The sequence below is a fragment of the Sander vitreus genome, chromosome 1, assembly GCF_031162955.1.
Source record: "Sander vitreus isolate 19-12246 chromosome 1, sanVit1, whole genome shotgun sequence".
Classification (NCBI taxonomy): domain Eukaryota; kingdom Metazoa; phylum Chordata; class Actinopteri; order Perciformes; family Percidae; genus Sander; species Sander vitreus.
The window spans coordinates 23,572,859-23,595,220 of NC_135855.1; the positions used below are offsets into that span (position 1 = coordinate 23,572,859).

Sequence of the window (22,362 nt, forward strand, 5' to 3'; positions counted from 1 at the left end):
CATTCACATTATTATACACAAGGTTTCCAATTCCTTCTCTTGGATGAGCAATTTCAAAGGATCTTCTTCCATGCCAGGAGCATTTGTGAACATAAATGATAACACAGGCTTTTACAATCAATGTGCACTTCCTTGTTTTTTGGCTTTAGGAAAACCATAAAGCCCTGCATCTGTGTGTGTTAAATGAAGTGTGCAACAACCACGTGTGTATGTACACACACTTTCGTGCACGTGCATATATATGTATATATGTGTGTGTGTGTGTGTGTGTGTGTGTGTGTGTGTGTGTGTGTGTGTGTGTATTCTCACTCACATGTTTGAATCTGTGCTGAGGAAGTGACAGACTAAAGCTGAATGAAGGGGGAGGACACAACATGGTGGTTCTTTTCCATGATCTTGTATATGTTTTGGTAGATTGACCTGACGCCAATACATCACAGACCCCGAGAGGACAGCCCAAGAGAGATGCAGAGGGATAGCAACCGCACCACAAAATGAAATGAGAAATCAGAGAGGTGCAGAGAGAATGAACAATGAAGACAAGGGAGGAAGAGAGAACGGTACAGGAGTGCTCTCTTATTAATGCCAGTCTACAAGTCAAGTCATCTAAAAAGTCAGTGGTGTTGTAGTGCCAGTCATCCACCTGTCCCATGTCCTTTTCAGAGAGGACATGAACACACATTGGAACACTTCACCTTGTACACAACAAAACAGACATTTAAATCCTGTTCATTTGCAATTCACTGACTCTCTAATGTTCCCGTCCAAAAATCAGCCCACCAACAATTCAAGGCTAGTTGGCCAGTTGTTGCTAGTAATTTTTTGTTGATGTCTTCTTGTGCATCTTTTAATGTCTGAAGGATGACAGGGTAAAGAGGATGACTGAGCACAGGGTTATCCTTGGGCTTATCATGTCAAGCAATACAAATTCATTTCATATTCATCAGAATGGTTGTTCTCTGCGGGGGGTTCATGGCGATACCTATCCAACTCCCCCTTTTCTCTTTGATTTGGCTCATTTGAGCAGTGCGGTCCCCGGCAGCTTGTTAGAACTGCCACCTCGGTGACTCTGCCCCCTGGATGGAAAGGGAGGGGGGCGATGGGGGAGATGGCAGAGATGGAAGGGGTGCTCAGAGGGGTGTCAAGGGGGGTGTGGGATGATAGGTTAGGGAGGCCTACCCCAGAGCGCTTGCACAAGTCACGGGTGAACAAGCAAGGCTTGGTGAGTGGAAACCGAGAAAACCTGAACGTGGCACACCATCTACTGGCAGAGCTTGGTACTGCTGTCTGCTGAGGTAAGAGGTTGGAAAGCGAGCACTCCCCTCACTAAAAGGTCAACACAATCTCTGTTTACTTTTAAAACTGCTCTTGATGAGCAACTGTCCACATCTTCTTAAATATTACAATACCGAACCCTTGACAGATTCAAATGACTTCACTTGCCAGGTCTTTCGCTGAACTTGCCAGAAAATCTATTATTTTGCTCCTCCAATGAAGTTTGCCAGAGAAGCCACAAAGAGACAGGTGGATGCACGCATGCAAAATGCCTGAAAACCAAACCAGAAACATGTAGAGGCGACATTCAAAAAGGAGCTGTTCCTTTTTTATTATTACTGACAAGGCGCAAAAATTATCCCTTTAGGTCAAAGGGACAAGAGACATAAGTGCCTAAATTACCCATAATGGCTCACATATGTAGCCTGCATGTGCCTCAATTTTGCATCAATAAATTTCAAATGCATACCTTTGTTAGACATGGGCGAGAGTGAGTTATGCGTTGCCTCTGTACTGGCTGAACACAGGCTACATAAGAGAAAATTAATTCATAAAAAGGGGAATCATTGTTCTTCAACCTTTGTATTTTCCAAGGTTGTGTTCATTTATCACAGCTGGGTGTGCAGTAGAGACTGGACAAAGGCTTGAATATATAATGGCAGGTGTAGGATAAACAGTATAGGGTGTGGGGATGAGGGGCACAACATATTCAGCATCAAGACTTGGCCTGATTAGATGTCCAGACATGCCATAACCTTGGGGATCTGCCAGCGAAAAAGGGGAGCAGGAGGAGGGGTGGATGTGGGTGGGTTAAATTCAGACAGACAGAGAGGTGCAGACAGAAACACACACACACACACAAAACAGAAAGAAAATAAGTGGAAAAATTCAGACAACATTTTCATTTTCTTCCATCTGTACATATATAAAATACAGTGTGGTGCCATTACTGAACCCCACAACCACCCCTTCACCCTCCCTCTTTTCCCCCATGAAAAAAATAAATCTAATTTTCCCATCCCTGCTACAGAAAGCCTCCCTCCACACACACACACACACACACACACACACACACACACACACACACACACGAACACCCCGAGTAGCCCCACCCACCACCGCTCCAAGCCCACATTTAGGCTCTCCCAGCCCCTTCCATCCTCGCTCTCAGAGTGATGCACCATTTCTTTCTCTAAGCAAGGCTCCATTTTGTAATAAGTTCTGATCAGTGTTTTAACCAATTTGCATTCAATCCTGAGAAAATGGTGGAACAGCCTTGGTGGAGGAGGAAATGCTGGGGGTAGAGTAGTAGGAAGAAGCACGTTGGAATAAGAGTGAATTATCAAATATCCAGCTGGGATTAGATAGAATTTATAGTAGTGTGATGCTATAAGTTTTGTATGGTTGCGTATATTACATGTTTATGGCAGTCTGTCACTGTTTTCAGGGATAAGTGGCCAAAATAAAAAAGCTTGACTAGACTTGTATGCTTCTTTTTTTATAGTCAGATACTAAACCTTGCTAAGTACTAAAGTAGACAGGTAACAATGTAAATATACTGCCATGTTCAGCTAGCTGAGAGGTAAGGTAGATAGATAGCAGTTTGTTTTCTGCATTCACTTCTTTAAAGATGATGAGAAGAGAGAATACACTTCAGACAACCTTATACCCTTAGGGCAGGAAATTTAACAAAATTAACTAATGCACAAGAACAAGAACCCTTGCATGACTAACAGAACACCATTAACTACAAGTGCCTTTTACCTGTAACTTTAGTCTAAACATAGCTCATTTTGCATACCCTTAGCAAAAAATATCTATTCAAGGAGATAGGGTAAAAATGTTAAGACAGGTATTCTCAACAATCAATCGTCTCACACTGAGATTGCATTAGCCATTAGCTACTGAAACACTGCGGTGGATAATGAATGTGATTAACCATGGACATGGTAATGATTGAGTGTGACCACAATGACAAATAATGTGACACTATTACTAAAATGCAATGCAGAGTTACAATCAGTGTTGGGGAGTAACGGAATACATGTACCGGCGTTACGTATTCAGAATACAAATTATGAGTAACTGTATTCCGTTACAGTTACAATTTAAATAGTTGGTATTTAGAATACAGTTACATTGTTGAAATCAATGGATTACATGACGATACTTTTCTGTTTCACGAGTTTATTCACTCTCTAAATAAATCAAGGCAACTCCAGGCATTTCCCAGAAGCCCCAATATAAAAACAAAAAAATGTGCGGTTTGCGTGGTCAATCCCAATGGAGTCGGAAGAGGAGCAGCGGGAGCTAGAGGAGATGGAGCCGGAACCGGCACAACAGAGCCAGGGCAGAAATGCGTTTCTATCTTGGAAATTCAAACAGCATTTTACATTAAAGAAAGAGAAGGGAGAACGAAATATAACTGTGCAGTGCAACCTCTGCTTGCCAGCAACCAACCTCCTTTCAGCGTCCAAAGAATCCACCTCCAACCTGAAGAAGCATCTTAAAGTAAGTTTTTTTTTTTTTAATTAGCCAAGGGTAGTTGTCTGCTGTAGTTTTACTGATAACCTTGCTATGTTATAGTTTTATCAGGTAGCTACATGCTTAGTTGACGTGTGACTTTACATTCTCCTATGTGCTGATTTACTAGCCCCAGAGCTGTTGCTAGCCCCGTTTGACTTGCTAGCTAAAAGTAGCTTGTGGTAGCTTAGACTGCGGTTAGATTTTTGTAGTATGCAGTTCAGGACTACAAATACAAAAATCGATCTGCTTGTTCAGGTACTTGTTAGTAACGCTACTGTGGAAGCTTTTATATGTTTTGGGATATCTTCAGATATCCATAATGCAGACACTTCCATTTCCGTCGAGCTAGCTTTATTGCAGGCAATACTTTACAACATGACCTACATGGGGTATTTACTCTACGGTTTACTTCTGCTCCCCGCTCTAGGTAAACTCCTTATAACCAATACAAGGGAGCCCTCTACTGGTCTATGTAATAGCATCCAACAGTCACTATATAACATGTTTAAATGCTTCCACATGGTTTTAGTTGCATATATGAATGCTCATGTTGTTATACCATACTCATACCACTTGGCTAGCAAAATGGGTTCATGATAGTGCTAAAACAATTTCAGTGTTATTAATTTGTGCTCGTTCTGTCTTTCTTTATTTTAGAGGAAGCATTCCAGTGTCTTGCAAAGAGCAGAAATGGCATCAGATGATGGTGGTGAACAAAGTGCCATGCCCAACGCACCTCCTCTCAAACAAGCAACACTCAGTACCACAGCAATCACCCAAAGGAAAGTAAACTCCTTGGTTCTTGAGTTCATAGTTGCAGATGTGCAGCCCTTTTCATTAGTGGAGAATGCCTCATTCCGTGAGATGATTGCAGGAATTAGTGGGGGTAGAACCCATGTGCAGAAAAACATTGATGCAGCGCATTGAAAGGGGATCTCAAAATATGAAGAAGGCACTTACTGAAACTCTTCAGGATGTTCAAACCGTGTGCACAACAGCAGATATATGGACAGCTCATCATCGGAGTTTCATGGGAATCACGTCACTGGATTGAGCCAGAGACATTAGATCGAAAGTCTGCTGCGTTGGCATGTGAAAGGATAAGGGGAAGCCACACATATGATGTCATTGCTGCCAAAATTAGTCAGATTCATGCAGAATTTCAGATCCAAGGCAAAGTCAGTGCCACAGTCACTGACAATGGTAACAATTTCGTTAAGGCATTCAATGAATATGGAGGGTGTGAAATGGTTGATGCGATGGATAGCACAGATGTGCAGTTTGCTGATGTCTCTGAAGTTCTTCAGGAGGAGCAAGAGGAAGAGGAGCTAAACCTTTTTTTGCCACCTCACCATCGATGTGCCGCGCATACTTTGAATCTTGTTGCCACGACTGATCTTGACAAAGCTGCCTCACAGGGTGTTTCTCGAAAATTATACAGAAGTGCAATGTCAAAATGTGCTGCAGTTTGGAATAAGGCTCATCGCTCATCAGGTGCTGCTGATGCAATTGAGGAAATTGCCCAAATGAGATGTTTGGTACCTTCAGTGACTAGGTGGAGCTCAGAGTATCATGCAATCGAGAAGTTGATGAGTCTCACTGAGATCAGCTCAATGGAATCTGTGACCAGCTGAAAGTGGCCAAACTGCATCCTCAAGAGACAATGTTTCTAAAAGAGTACACAGCCATTCTGAAACCTCTTGCCTACTCAATCAACTCCAGGGAGAAAAGAACTGTTACTTTGGATACATAGTTCCCACCATTCTCAGCCTAAAAGCCAAGTTAGCTGAAAAGTTGATCCAAGTGCAGTTCTCAACCCACATCCTCTCAGCTGTTATAAAAGCCATTGACACTCGATTTGGGCAGGTGTTGACCTCCCAACAAGGTGTTGGCAAAGATGGCGGCTTCCACAATCCCAAAGTTTCGACTGTGGTGGCTTGCTGATGAACAGAGGGGAGCCATGAAAACAGCAATGGTCCAAGAGACTCGTCTTCTTCATACAGAGCCTTCTGAGGATGCCGGCACCACTGGAAATGCTGCAGTTGGAGGTGATCCACAAGATGATGACAACTTCTTCACTTTTGAGACAGCACAGAAGACAAGTTCATCAGCAGAGGAAGAGGTGCAGAGGTATCTCCAGGATCCAGACAAGTCATTGGCTTCATTGAATATGTATCCAATGATCAGAGCCCTCTTCTTAAAGTACAATACTACTCTGCCATCAAGTGCTCCTGTCGAGCGGCTTTTTAGCCAGGGAGGACTTATTTTCACTCCACATCGTAACAAAATGACAGATAAGCACTTTGAGCAGGCTCTCCTGCTGCGATACAACCGACTTTACTGGAGCATTGACAGGTAGAGTAGGTGAGTCAAATATGTAGGTAGGTGGCTCAAAAGATATTGGTCTTTAGGTTCACAGGCAATACATGTAAATTGACAACCTCATTATTCTTGTAAAACCAATTGTGTTTTTTTTTCACCTGACATTCATATAAAATAGCATTACACAACAGCTTACATGCCTACTGCAAATGTTTGCAAAACAATAGTTTTTCACCCTATGTTATGTACAACTTTGACATTTTGGCTAGGTTTTTGCTTCTAGCCTTTGTTGTTACATTACCAAAAAGTAATGTTGGTTTTTCAATATAATATTTTTTCATGTGGGTAAAATGATATTTGGTGGCGTAGTTTAAAAAAAATATTATTTTGCCATCATCACATTCAGTGTGAGTTTCTGTTTTATTTTGATGGACCGTTATTAGTGTCATTCTTAATGAAAGAACATTAATGTGAATATAGTCAGCTGTAACAATCTTGACATTTTTTACAGGATGTTTCATATCATCCTTTTATGTTTTTATCCTGTAAGATCAGGAAAAGGGTAAGGGAAAATGCAGGTTTCCTTCTGGTACATTTTATTTAAAGGTGATAAGTTGCAACACCTATGCACATAGTTGCTCAGTGACATTTTTTTTTTAGATATAATAGCAAATTCTGTACAGAAACAGAATATTTTATTTCTCGATTGTCACACTTTTAACAGCTGAGTAAATAAAAAACTGAAAAGGGAAAATTGGTCAATTTTTCTTTTTTAACCAAGCAAAACATCTTTTGCATAAACATACCGTTATAGTCATTGTTCCTCTACAGCAAATTATAATATATTGCATTTTCAGGGAGACTTGGGCCTAACACATTCAGCCAGTTGGAACAGAAAAGCACACCAGAATAGGCCTTTTTTGTAAGCAGGATTTGATGGCCGCATTCCTACACTTATGAAATGCAATTCAATGTGGAAGTAATCCAAAGTAATCCAAGTATTCTAACGGAATACGTTACAAATTACATTTTTGGGCATGTATTCTGTAATGAAATACCTTTTGAAAGTATCCTTCCCAACACTGGTTACAATCAAACAGGCAATCCCATGTACCCTACTTACATTAACATTATCTAAACCGTTTTAGATACTGAACGTCAACCACAATGTGCATAGGAAGGGTTTCTGTTTTTGTATACATTTTTTGAGTATTTTGGTTACAGTGAATGTGATAGCACGAGTGATACATGGATGATAAAACCACTCCAGAGAGCTAATCCAGCTGTGCCAATCACTTTTGCCTCTATGACGGACCGGATCTTTAGTAATGTGAACAGGAAGTAGAATGTAGGGCAGAACTTCCGAAGGTCCATAGCCAGCCATGACCTGAGTGCTAGTGGCCAGCTTTTTAGGGGAATGTTAATGGGTTGTTCAAATCACGTTAAGGGCTGGAGAGATAGCCGAGTTAATTACAACATCGCTGAAGACCGTTCTTTCTCAATCTGAATACGTTTTTCATTAATGGTGTCACAAAGATCAGCAGTTATCAGTACCTCCGGAGGGATAGTGGGAGGGGGGGAAACAATCACTGATTCTTTCACACAATTTCACCATCTAATTTCCGACCATGCATTTTGGAACAAAATTAATTTCCTTAGCTATCTAATAAATCAGAAACAAGTGATTGCTGTTGGTGTCAATCCAGGCAGGCACAATGAGATCTCTCCTCTCTGTTCTGACAGAATGAATCGCGTGTCCCTGCTGAAGCTGAGACACGTCATGCAGACTCCGCTGTAAGGCTGCGTGGGATCTCCCTCTTCAGCCATTCCTCCACACAACAACAAAAAGGCCTCACTCCTTTTATTAGAAACAAAGTCAAGGCAATAGCACTATATTCTGATTGATTCTGGGAGTTACTCTCCATCATCCCACTACTTCCTCGTTAGCCCACATCCTCTAAGATCACTCTTATCAATCTCATTGGTTTAGAATTCAAAATGAACCACTCTGCATGCTTAGAGGTGCACAGAATTAGGGTTATAATATCCAGTGGCTTATATGATCTGCAGTATGCTACATTATACATGCAGCATCTTCAATATTCAATGCATGTTTTCCACATGGGTTCTCTCTGAAAAACTGGGGGGTTTCAAAGATCAGCTATATGCTAAAATGCCTTAGGCTATCTTTACAAGGTTATAAAGCATTAAGAGTCGGAATGCACATCCAGGGAGGTGAGGGGGGAATGTAGCCCCCCCCCACACACACACACACAATACATACACTGCCACACCACCACAGTCTGGACTGCTCAGCTCTAGGGGCGGTCCCTGGGTAGAGCATCCAGAGACGTTGGGGGCAGGGTGGATTGGGAAGGAAGGGTTAAACGATGGTGTTGTAAAACATTTATCTGCTTCAGATAGAGCGTAGATAGGTTGAACCTCATCCCCTGCCATTACAGAATTACCCTAACTGCTGCTGTAGTGTAGACACTGTGCCCAATCCCTCTCCTCCATACTATTGATTTTCACACCCTGAGACAGTGTGCTCCCAAAGGGTAGTAAATTATAGGGCGTTTTACGGGGAATTACACCTGCACCGGAAACTTTACAGGGATACGGGTGTCACGGACCACTCTCCCGCAGACTACTGTGAGAAACTGGGCATGGGGTCTTTTTAAACACACACACGTATATTATGTACTCACATAACCACATAAACAGAGATTTGCCCCTACACAAAAGAAAAGTATATACCTACCGATGTGTCATTCAAGGAATATCGCCTCAATAAGAGACATTTCCAAGGATTACTTATTTGGCATTTTACCTTTATGACAGGAAACACCGACATACGTCCCTGGCTGCATTTAAAACGAGGACATTTCAAAACAGTGCTGTAGACCACTGCTCCTCCACATTCGTTTTATTTTGAATTTCTCTTTAAAGTTTTGAGCTTCATTGCAACAACAAAATAAACAAAGCACAGAGTCAGGAATGATGGTGCCTGAAAATGTATATATCACGAGAATGGGGTTAGGTTACACATGACCAAATTCAATCATATGTTGGTTCACAGAAATCCTCTTTATCAATATGTTTATGATACGCATGGATAAAATGTTAGAGGACACAGGCTACAGTAGTAATACTTTACTTTTACATTTGTGAAGTTTAAGCTGTGGGTGCAGCTGTCTATAAATGCCTGTTTGTTGTGCATATTTTGTTTGTTGCTTTCCTTTGTAAGTTTATGGGTGTAAGAGAGTTTGTAGCTCAGAAACATTATTCACGATGGTCCGTATCATATCAGTTACTGACAGGCAAAAGCCTTGAGGATAGAGGTTAATAAAGGAGAAGTTAATACTCGGCGGAGGATTCAACAAAAAGCACACATTCTCCCATAAATGCCTGAAACAAGATTGAAACGGCAGCTTGACAAAAACATAGACTTTTATCTATGTGCAGTACTGTTGATAATTCAAAAGGCACCAAGCAGACTATTATCTATCTTCTTGCTCAAAAGACAACTGTGCAATAGATGGGCAATGTATGATGCCAAGGGGGTATCTCTATAGTGGTGTGGGAAGAAATTGCAGACCAATAAAACTTCCTTAACTCTGCAACACCTGGATATATATGGTTTCTTTTCATTTCTTCTACAGCTCCACTCACTCCTGTAAAACTGGCTCTCAACACCAGCACTCACTGACCTCAGGATAGCCCTGAAAACATGAAAGACCCTTTATCTGTTCCAGGTGTGGCTGACTCGCACTGTGAGTGTGTGTGTCTAAGAGAAAGTGAGTGAGAGAGACACAGATGTTTATGTACATGAACAGATTCAAGATCCACAAGCAATTTACCAAAGTAAAACAGGACACCAATACAAACACACTGTACTGTAAAGTTCCTAACATGTGAAAGTAATAGGATAGCCTTGTACACAGGCCCTGCTCAGACCTAGTATCACGTGTCCAGACAGTGTGTGTGTGTGTGTGTGTGTGTGTGTGTGTGTGTGTCTACATACAGTTGAGACTGATTGTAGTTCACACGGAGCATTAGGATGTGTCTCTTTTGACCACTTATGATCAGATTTAGTTTCCTGCATGCCTCCTATTTAATTTAATCTGCAAAAGTATAAAAAAAACATATTGCCAGCGAGGACGGCAGTGGGTTCCTCAGCTCAAGCACAACATTTAAAACACTGTCAGACTTATTTTTGGATAGGCTGGTCAAATGGAAATGTGTCACACTATACAGAGGTGACGCTGTGGTCCGTCAATGCAGATGCGTTCACAATGCACCACATTACAGCAGTTGTTCTTCTGCACATTTCTGACCACCTTATGATGTGGCTTGAAAAATCAGGTCCCAGTACTGTATATCCTCAATGGACTTACACACACACAACCACAAACATACACCACAGATGAAGCCACACACCCATAAATACAAACATTCACACTGGTGCTGAGCAATATGCTGCACAGAAGTGACCCCAGACCCTCCCCCTCGCTCTGTCTGGTTTCAGGTTAAACTTGACCCCTCACACTTGACCTTTGGGGCTTGGCTCAGTGCTGGTTGAGCAGAGAGAGGCAAGGGCACAGCTGTGAGGGAGGGTCCACAGCAGGGCAGACTAGCCTCTGACAAAGGGAGAAATTCAATTGGAGCATATTAGTGTCCAAGTAGTTGAATATCACTCATTCTGGCTAACTGGAAACATATTTTCTTTTGCGCTCATGCAGCTTCCATTAACCTCTAAAACAGTGGGAGGGCCAGGGTTGGGTGGGTCACACAGAAGAGCTCTCAGCTTCAACTTTGCCAGCAGTTCTCTGCGGCACTCTATTTTCAACCTCTGATACATATCGCTGTGGTCATTATTTTCAATGTTTCTGTCCTGCACTGTCAAATGCCTTGCAGATTTGATGTATGATTGGTGGTTCGTCACTTACATTGTTCCCCAGGACAGCCAATGAGTGTGTGGTTCCCTGCAGTGGGCCAGACAAAGACAGATAGATGGACCTGGCTCAGGCCACAGGTACCAAGGGACACTTCTCAGGACAGCTTACAAATAGGACTGAGAGAGAAGGGATGAAGCTGAATAAAAGCTGATACTCCACAGAGCTGCTCAACCCATAACTGTCACCTCTGCAGATTGAACAGCCACCCTAAATGAAGATAAACTATCGATCCACAGAGTAATATCTGGTGTTTGGTAAGTCTACAATGAGAAGAGATGCCAGCGAAAATATTCTCTTGCTATTTGAATATTGATCTCAATAGTGACACAGAGACTTTACTAAGATGAAACAGGAAAGCGTTTAGGATCTGGATCCAACTTCTCTCTGTGAGCTGCTTTATAACAAATTAAAAACAATGAGGAAAATAATACTGAAATTGGTTCCCATCTCGCTGCAACAACCCTCCATCCCCACGCCTTCTCCCCTCCTGCCATCCCCAATGTCTCTTTTCTCCACAATCAGTGTCAGAAGAAGTGGCGAGGAACGGTTTGTGAGAAACACTTATCTAGCACAGCGGCAGAGCCCTGTTCCTACACCTTTTATCTCACCAGGAGATGGAATTCAATATACAAAAAACCCCATCATGCAGCAGCATCACGCCTGTGCTGGGGATAAGGGCAGGGTTGCCAGGTAATTGGTTGGTGGTGGACGAACACAAGGTTTGAGACTACCCGTGGAGGAGTGGAGATTACAGGAAGGGGTGGAGGGACTGGGTAACTGGGAGTCAGTAGGGGGGAGTTCTTGACAATCTTTCTCCACATCCCCCTTCTCCTCCATCCACCCATCCCTACCCCGCCTGCTCATGTAATCTACAGCCCCATAAATGTGCATGTGTGTTGGTGATGGTGTGTGTTTTTTGGGGTCCAGCACAAATAACAATGCTTGTCAAGTTTATTTGTATAGCCCCTATGTCACAATGCAACCCCTAGACCCCTTTCTAAGGGGAAAAAAAAAATGACACTTCTTTGTTTCTATAATACAAGTTTGTATTTTGCATCCCCTGTGCACATTAATTAAGAAAGTCCCTCACATACATGACATTTAAATTAAAATTAAAGCAGATAATGTCATAACAAGAACTGAATATCATTATGGAGCAAAAATAATTTCTTTCCTTTGAGATAATGTTAAATGGTATTGGAGGGGGATGATCACGCGCTTGCAGTGAGAACAGTGAAAGTGGGGGAGCACACAGGAAATCCAACTGCACACCATTTCCCGTTTTCCAGCGACTCCTCGAGATAAGAGGCACAGGAGAGGGAGAGATAAAGGAACATGTGACAGAAAGAGAAAGAAAAAGTCATTTCTCTGATTTATTTATGATGCAATGAAGGTATGCTGAACGCATCAGAACATGCAGCAGTGGTCATACTGTCAGGGAAGATGAAGTGTCTTCATAGTCGACTGAGCGAACGAGCGAGGGAATGAAAGAGGGAGAGAGAGAAAATTAGACGGAGAGAGAGGAGGGTGGCTATACTGCAGAAGGGTGTTAACCATCTCATCTCTACCGCACCACCGCACTCACCACAAAATGGCTACTTCGTTCCTTCTGACGGCCGGCACCAAGAGGGGGGCCATCTGAACCACCGCTATCTCATCTCCTACCTCCGTAGCCTATTCTTCAACCTCAACTATTTCTCATATCTATGAACCGGTTTCATACAACACTGCTGAGTGGCTTTTTACATACACATTTTTAGACCAAATAAAATCTGTCTCTTTTGTTCTGTAAGTTCTGTTTAATGGTCTGGTAAGTTACAAAATTACATTCAACTTTAGACTATAATTTGTCATGCAAAATGTTTAGATCTTGTAAGAACAATAACATTTAGACACACAGAAGAGATCCACAGTACGTTGTATGCTGCTGAATGTGTGAACTTGAGAGAAAGAGCAGTTTAGAGGGAAAATGTCATCAAGATACACAGGTTTTCATAGGATAATGAAATGCTTTAGACCTGCATACAAAAACATTAAGCAGATGTGAGGGGAAAAGTCAGTGCAGGTAGTGAGCGTACCGCTTCCTTTAACACATGACATGAGCTCATGTCCAGGGCAACATCCCCCTCTGCAGGCAAAGAGAACACAATCACTCTGCACAAAAACCTGTTTTATGAACTAAGATGGAGCCTTGGAGGCCATTTCCTTCAATAATTTCCATCTATTTCATTTTATTCGGTTTCCATTTGAACACCACTTACGATAGTCCACTTAGAGGAAAAATAAAAAATAAAAATGTTGCCTGGACAAAAAAAGGAAAGCCAATAATTTGTATTGTCAAGGAGCATAGACGACTGTACAGCCCAAGTGTACAGTGTACACATGCAGCAAACCTCAGGCCACAGCGGTTACATACTTTAAGAGGCAGGCATACTTCTAAAATGTTGCTGAATAGCAAGGGGAATATAAAATCACTTTATTTTCTCCATTTCCTGGTTCAGCCTTAGTTCTATTCATTATGCACTTATAATAATGTGAGCAGAGCAATTTCCAGATGAAATCCTCGCTACAACCAGTGCTCTCTCCTCCTTGTATTGCCCCAGCTAAGATTTATTAGCAGTTTCTAACCCACTATGCATATGAATAATACTGGGGATTTTATATAATTGAATGGGTCACAGATGGACCAAAATCAAAATGCTCAGTCAGAAAACTAAATTTGCTGCACTTTTTAATATTGCTAGCACTCTAGATGTGAGTATACACTCTAGATGTGAATGTACTTCCATAATTTGAGGCCCTCTCTGAATCTTTACCTTGTAGGTGATATAAAATTGGATGTGTGCAGCTTCGATTCAAATAAGCTTGAGAAAGGCAGCACATGTTCATCTTAGTGCTGCAAAAAAGGAGAAGGTTAAAAATGGTGAGTGAAGAAGAGTGGATTTGGATGGATGACCCTACAAGTCTGCTTTTATTTATAAGTGTCTCAGGATAAATATCAATCACAAGAAAACCTCTGCGGCTTTTCACCTCTACACAGAAAGCATGTTAAAATCATTTTCAGTCCAAATGAGAGGTAAATATAATGGTCAATTTCAACTTCCTCTAGAAGAATCCTCAATGGTACAGCAAATAAAATGGTTCTCTCCTGACACACATTTACAAAGTTGAAGACTGATAGATACTGTATTGTATACACATTACTTATTAGCTGTGTTACAGAAAGCAGTCCTTGAGCAAAGAAGAAAATCGTACGTGCTTTATTTCACTGCATTGTATCTAAAATAAAATCACCCCGATTACATTTGCTATTCAATAGCTATACTACACATCTGTGTCAAAAATGCCTAATTTCATCCACTATTAAAAGTTGTTTAAGAGTAAAACTTTGCTGAAAACTTCACTGCATATCAAATAATTCTAAAAATGTAACATAATAAGCCGATCAATATTTCTACATTATCATTCTACTCAGAAAAATTAAAATGATATAAGCCTTATCAAACAAAATCTCCCGTGCTTATGTGGTGCCATTTTTCGCAACAATTTATCCAGCGATTGACCTGGCACTTTTCCCTCTGTGTTATGGAAGACTTTGTGGCTGAGCCTTTGAATCAGCTAATGCTTTACCACAAGCTCTCAACTTTAAGGTTATTTCTTCAGGATTTCCTTTAAATTCTTTAAAGAAGAGCTAGCATTTGGAATACATATTATACATAAAAACTCAGTCAAATAAACTAACAAAAGTTAGGGGATCAGCAGCATCAAAGCATTTCTGTGCTGGCTCGAACCACATGATGAGCCTTGTGTCTTTGTGAGCAGAAGCTCGTAGATGTTCAGCACATTTCAGAGCCTGGCTTTAGATTTTTTCGGCAGATTATCTTTTGGTCTTTGAAGCCCAGAACCCACCTGCTTCAATCCCAACAGCACTACTCCTCTGGTTTGCAGGCTATGGCTCCATTGGTCAACATAAACAGCACCTATGAGCCTTACCCTCAGGGGAATTCCTATTTATTACTGACCAAAGTCTGAGCAGAAGCTCTGCACAGATCTTCAAAGAGGCACTGGCAAATATGCCCTGTATGAAATATGAATCATTTGGGAGAGTTGCTGGAAATCTGAAAAAAAATCTGTGTGTATGGACAAGTCAACATGTATCCGTGATCCACTGCTATAGATTATAATTTTAAAAGAAACCCAGCTCAGTCGATACAAATTAGATTCTGACAGATGGCGCTTATTGACGCTTATACATTTTTTATTGAATAAAAACCTGTTTTCATACACATACTGTACTAACTGATGCATAAAAAAGACATTATATTGGACTCTATGACACTCAATCACAGAAACCTTGAGCAGGCCTTGATAGGGCTGGGCATCGTTCAAAATCTTTCGATCCGGTGCCAATTTCGATACATCAGTTTCCAGACTGACCTCACTAAGTGGCGTATGTATGACACGCCAATTCGTATGCCATTTTTGCGTGTTATCAAGACGCGTAATCGCTTTTTAGCGTGTTTATCTACGCCGTTTGGCCTCCATTGACCTACATTACATGTGAATTATCCCCATAGCGAGTAGTATGAAAGGACAAAGGTTGGTTGTGGTGGTGGATGGGTAAAACACAGGACTTTCACGCAGGAGAGCTGGGATCGTGTCCTGTGTGTGGCATTTATCAACTGTTTTTATTTTTTTTATTTTTAATAAAGCCTTCCCCAATGATATTTTCCTAAACCCAACCGTTTGTTTCCCTAAGCGTGTGACGTTGGTCAACGTCGTGGTTTTGTCATTTTTTTGTGTTACTAAAGCCTTTCCCAATGTTCTTTCCCTAAACCCAACCTTTTTTTTTTTTTCTCTTTTTCTTTTTTACACACGTGACGTTGTTCTCGCGATAGCACGGCACGTGGCTACGCCACGTGGTGTGTATGTTTACATCTGCTGTATACAGTGTAGACATACACGTGGATAGCTCAAAATGCGTACAGATAACACGCCATTTGGCTTTAGGAAAGTGGCGTGTATGTTTACGCAAAGTCATGAAGCCATGTTGCAGTTTCTATGCCGGTTCCTTAACGTTACTTTTTTCGATACCATATGTTTTAAAATCCATTTCAACATCAACAAAAATACATTAAACACAAAACTTTTATTTTCTACCTTAATTGTGAATCAAAACAGTTATCAAAATTAAAAGATTTGGGTAACACTGCTCACTCAGTAACATTAATAAAACTGGTTGTGCTTTTCAATAGGGGTGCGCCAGTCAGATACTTAGGATTGGTATCAATCCAAACTTAAAAAATTAACAAAAAAAGAGAAACCTTTTTGCCACAACATGAACATATTATAAATAATAAATAAACAAATTACATTTGAGGTGGTTCGGGCATCTGGTAAGGATGCCCCCTGGGCGCCTCCCTAGGGAGGTGTTCCAGGCACGTCTAGCTGGGAGGAGGCCTCGGGGGAGACCCAGGACTAGGTGGAGGGATTATATCTCTAACCTGGCCTGGGAACGCCTCGGGATCCCCCAGTCGGAGCTGGTTAATGTGGCCCGGGAAAGGGAAGTTTGGGGTCCCCTGCTGGAGCTGCTACCCCCGCGACCCGACCCCGGATAAGCGGATGAAGATGGATGGATGGACATTTTGTACAGGCTAATATTGAACTAACTAAAATGCAAAGGAATGTAAAGAACAAAGACTTTTTAGTGCCAACTGCATAATGACACAAAGCTTTAACCAGTCCCTCCAGGATTTCGCTGCCTTTTTTTGAGATTGTTGCAGCCCAAAATGCCTGAATTCGCAGGAGCTTTTGTAAAAAATTGCGATAAAAGTTGCGATGTCTTTTGTATGTTTGTTGCAATGAAGTTGCGGGAGACAGTGAAAGTTGCGATTTTGTTTTTGTATAGTTCTTTAAAAATATAAAACGACACTTGTTTTGGGGAGAATAAAATTACTCTGGGCTGTTTTCCTAGTAACCTTACCAAAAAGACTCAGGATGCTGCAAATGTTGGTATAATATGAAAATGGCTGGTGGATTTAAGACAAAAAATAATAATTTATTGAATGAATCAAATTTGAACATATCTGTCAGTGGCTTGTTGATTTTTACATTGTTAGTTATTTTCCTATGCTGGCCTGGGACACACATTCATACGGTTTGATAAAGTACTGACTTTAACTTATCATTGCACTTACAAGCGCAGCTGTCCTCAATTTAGGTCATCCTGTTGTCTCATCTCCTTTTTCTCCTGCATCCACCGTGTGTGTGTTGTTTGTGTGTGTGTCTGTGTGTGTCTTTGTGTGTGTGCAAGCGTCAGTCGCAGGGGGTACGGAGCAGTAGCCCCCCCCCGCTGCAGAGAGCCGACAGCCAGGATGGAAACGGCAGCAACTTCAGCAACTTTTAAATCGTTAAAGTCTACATTGATGTTAAAATGTATCAGACGGTCTGAAATGTTTTGCACGGTCTTTCGCTGTACGTTTTGTTGGTAAATGAGTCACACACACGTCTCGTCTTCATATCAAAAACAAGGAAATGGTCAACCCGTTCTCACTCCTGATTGGTCATTGGCTCTCAGAGTGCACATGGGACTGCTGTGATTGGTTGAAGTCGCGGGAAACTTCAGGTTATTGGTCAAATGTACGGAAAAGTTGCGGTGATTGGTCAAAATTGCGAGTCGCACCAAATTCGCGGTGATTGGTTGAATTCGCGTGAATTGGCGCGATAGCGACATCCTGGAGGGACTGCTTTAACAATAAACTTGGTGACTGCCCTGTTGTTAACATTGAACTAATGAACTAACTTAAGTGCAAAGAAATGTAATTGAATTGCCTTGTTACTGAAAGGTGCCTTTCCCTACAACCTCAGCTTGTCAGTCAGTCATCAGGGCACAGAAACCACTGTTGTGCATGCTTGTCTCAGAGGAAGTGTAAAACAACAGCATGCGACCACTTTCGGCTCGCCATTAATATCATATCGCAGCAAACGCTGTCTGCGTGAAGTTTGTGGTGGTCTGTAACCACACTTTAACCACTTCATCAGCATCGCCGTGACTCACTGTGATTTCAACAAAACTGCAGAGCCGACGTAGTGTACTCTGTCCACACATTTGCGCGTGCGCGCATGTCGGTCGGAGCTCCGCTCTGTGTCAATATGCAGAGAGGACAGATAAGCTTGCGCTTACGCGCTCAGACGCTTTTGGAACCGAAATTTGGCACCGACATAAAAGTATCGACGTTCGGTGCCCAGCCCTAGGCTTTGATTATCTACATACTGTATACCTGAATAGTAGCGAAGAGACACACAAACACACACCTAAGGTATACAGTATTTCAAAGACGGACAAAAACACAGAAAAATTTAAACAAAACTAAAGTACATCTCCACGGAGAAAATGTAAGTGGAGCCACGTGAAATCACAACTTATAAGAGCAGGAGTTAGCAGGCAGAGAGGCCTGAAAGAAAAGGGGTCATCTTGCATGCTACCTTCAAGGTAGAATGAATAATAAATGGGCTAGCAATGGACACAGAGAGGAGTTATTAATATTTAATACTTTCACCTCTAATTTCAGACTCACTCCCAGATTGCCACCAATGTCCCAATTCATATTCTTAACCTTTTCTATTTTGCGATAAGCACACTGCATATACACAAAACTAGAATCAACATATTTAGAAAGAAATGCAACACAGAATTCCTCTGCTGTGTCACACTACAGTTGGACTTATTTTTCCTCTCTTTGTGGTTGAGTACTGGTATTGCCAGGTGAATTGTTGCTATGAATCAGCATGAGTTAGCGCAAAAGGCCAATCTAAGAAGAGTACTTCCACTATTATTTTACTATTATTTGAAAATATTTGAAATTGTAAAAAGCACAAATCCAAGAAAATGGGTATTATTTGGAAAGATATTAAAAGCCATTATATTCCTCTGCAATACTTACTACAGCAAATGAAAAAATAATCAAAATGAATTATGAGTGAGTCGGCGTCTGCAAATGAACGAAAACAATTAGGATAAACTAAACTTTTGTGCTTATGCACTCAGGTTCAAACTCTGGAGGCAAATTAGATATATTCCTCTGCCAGGCTTTGTGTGGAAATCCTTTTGTCATCCCCTCTCTCATAAAGTGTCACCGTCCTGATTACCCTGCAGTGCGGCAGAGAAGCAACTGGGTGAGCAGCAATGGGAGGGGGGCGGTGGGGGGGATGTATGTGAATGAGATGCTCACTGACCCTGCCACCATCACAAACCACCAGTCTGATCTAATATCCTGACTGGCTGAATGAGTGGGTGGCTCGGTACATATCAGGCCAGCTTTCTCCAGCTGCAGCCCTTGCTTCAGCATCAACCACTGTTTGTACAACCCGATCATTAGGCATCCACCACGGAATTACAATAACTGCTACTGTAGTTGGAAGAGGTTGATGTCTCTGCTCTGACAAGGTTTGAATTAACAGTAAAATAATCGCAATTCAGGATCAATCCTTACATGTGGACAAACACAACCAAACACACATATTCGATACACACACTCAAATCTCATTACATATTTACCTACATTTGTTAAATTCAAATAATTCTGCCGTCTGCATTTGATGGCGCCACTTTGAAGGTTAACAAATCAATATTCCAGACGCTTGTCATTTATTAACACATGAGATCTGGTTGGATAATGATGACTGTGCAGATATCCAGAGACAGTTCTGTGGGAACAGGCCATTAAGCATTGCAAAGACCATAGAGAAAGGGACTCTAATTGGGAGTATGATTATTTGTCAGTAGTGCAGTCACCTCAAATATCACAAAGCTCTTCTCCAAAGCGCAGCCCGTCAGTCAGATTTGTATCTATGTACCATTGTATAAACCATTCTCAAGTTAAGTGCTCAGTTTCAATCAGCCAACAACTGAGATGAACTTAATTTTTTAATTCAGGAAAGTTAGTTTTATGGCCAACCTCTCCTCTCGACCCACAAGCCTGACTTGTGTATGTACTGAGTAATGGATTTATTCAACCAAGTCGCATAAAGTCCAGCACCGCAGCCAACAGACAGGCCTTTGCACTGCCACTCAGAAGTCAGCAAAACGGACAGTAACACCAGGGAACGGATGCATCCCATGTCTGTTCAGATTAAATGAGAGACTGACAATGTTAATTAGGCAGAGTAAATTTACATCAGCAAATTATGTAAGCAGCTAGGAAGAGTAACAAAGCGTGATACCAGTTAAGTCACAGCTTGGCAAACGCTGCCCTGCCACTTCATGCTGATGTGGCCATGGTCGATCAAGCAGAGAAGCCTCAAATGCCAATTAGACATGAGTGGGTAATTGTGTCGGGGGGGCTGGTGGCACAAGGGACTTTGTAACAATGTCCTGAGGCATTCTGTGTTTCCACCCTTCTCCAACATAGCAAGTGACACATCTGAGTTCACAGATAGGGAAGAGCCTCTCTCTCTCTCTCTCACACTCACGCAAAAGGATGGACTGTTTGGAGAAATGAGGATCTAAAGGAGGTCATTCAGCCAACAGGCAGGAAATAAGTGTTTTTTCAAAAGGATATCTATTTAAGAAAATGAAGACACTGCAGAGTGACAATATCAATAAATAAATAAGACAATGCACTACATACAGTACATAGCCATTACATCTACATGAAAAGTGTCCTGAGATAACTTTGGTTACGATTTGACACTAAAAATAAAATGTAATACATTGTTTGATCAACAGCTGATTAATTACGCACTGATAATATGAAACACTTAACTTAAAGTGGTACTCCAACCAAAAACTCTCTTTTGAGCATCAAACTATCAACCCTTCCAGGCCTGAAAAGCCACTGTAAAAGGTTTTCATCCCTTATAGAACAGATTTGCATACAATTCACCTGCTAACGGATGTTTCAGGGGGTCTCTACATCCATATACTGTAAGGTGAGTTGTGGGAGTTGAAATGAGGCATGTGCACATGTGCTTAATATTTATAAAACAGATCGAGGCTTACATGGGGCTTTATAAATCTGATGAAAAGAATGCAAATGCATTTATTTGTGCCTTTGCGCGGAAGCGGTGTATTTTAAGGGAGTGGCCCCCTCTAATCATAGGGTTGGTCGTTTGATCCCTGGCTCCTCCTGTCCACATGTAAAGTGACCTAGAACAAGACACTGAACCCCAAATTTGTCTCAATTTGTGTGTATGCGGCGGCAAAAAAGAAAAAAGTTAAAGTAAGCTGCTTTCAACAAAACCATCTGCCAAATGAATGTAATGAGCCATATTTTTTGCAAAGTTATAACTGTAAAAATAATAAACATACGGAAGGACAGCAGAGAGGTGGCTTAGGCTGAAGAAGTGCTTTCAGAAATCTTTATGGAGCTGGGTGTGTTATCAGAATTGGAGTTCAGTACGGAAGCTCTCTCTCTCTCTCTCTCTCCCTCCCTCTCCCTCTCCCTCTCTCTCTCTCTCTCTCTCTCTCTCTCTGCAGGACTAGGTAGCCCAAGACGGCCACCCACATCCCCGCCTCTAGGCTGCTCTTGATTCTAATTAGCTCGGACCAGTCATACCTCTGTAATCCCTGCATGTTAATACTCCCATGGTAACATTCTCTCACCTAATGGCCGCACAGTGAGAGGCTTTTTCAACCACATTACCTCTTATTGAGTTACGGAGCCCCATTGTTCCAAATAAGACAAATTTAATTGATCCAGTCTATAAAAATCTCTGTGCCGCTGTGAAAGACCTGTTTCTTAAGGTTTATTTTATTTATTTATTCACTCAGTTTTCCCACCTTGCAGAGCGAAGCCCTGCATGAGGCACACAGGAATTAGGTTTACGCCACGCCATACAAGAAAAGGAAGGATGCAGAGGAGAAATTCAAAGGTTTCAAAATTAGATCAATGGCCTCAACAATCAATCAAAGGCAGGGTTCCACAGGTGTCAGCCTTGGTTGTAAGTTGAAAATGAACCTTTAAAACAGCAGGTACAGAGTCCACTCTTAAGTGAACTATGCAGGGGGGACCCAAGCTGTGGAAAAAGAGACAAAAAAATACATGCAGGGCGGCCTCTAGCTCACCCAGTAAGAGCGTTCGCCCCATGTTGGAGTCCTGCAGCTCAGGTTCGAATCCGACCTGCAGCCCTTTGTTGCGTGTCATCCCCCATGTCTATCCACTGTCACTATAATAAAGGGAAAAGCCCCAAAAAATAATCAAAAATAAATAAATAAATGCACGTGCAGAAAAAACAGGCACAGGCAAAGACGTTATATTATATTAATCTTTGTCTATTTTTT

The 22,362-nt window shown here is 41.6% G+C and overlaps 1 protein-coding gene across 1 annotated transcript in view; it reads left to right on the forward strand.

Annotated features, from left to right (window-relative positions):
- Positions 1–1,099: 1,099 nt before the first annotated feature.
- Positions 1,100–22,362, forward strand: part of hnf4b (hepatic nuclear factor 4, beta) — a 58,560-nt gene continuing 37,297 nt past the window's right edge. Inside the window, 1 exon segment of the mRNA XM_078258634.1 lies at positions 1,100–1,277. Coding sequence (XP_078114760.1) covers positions 1,100–1,277 — 178 coding nt within the window.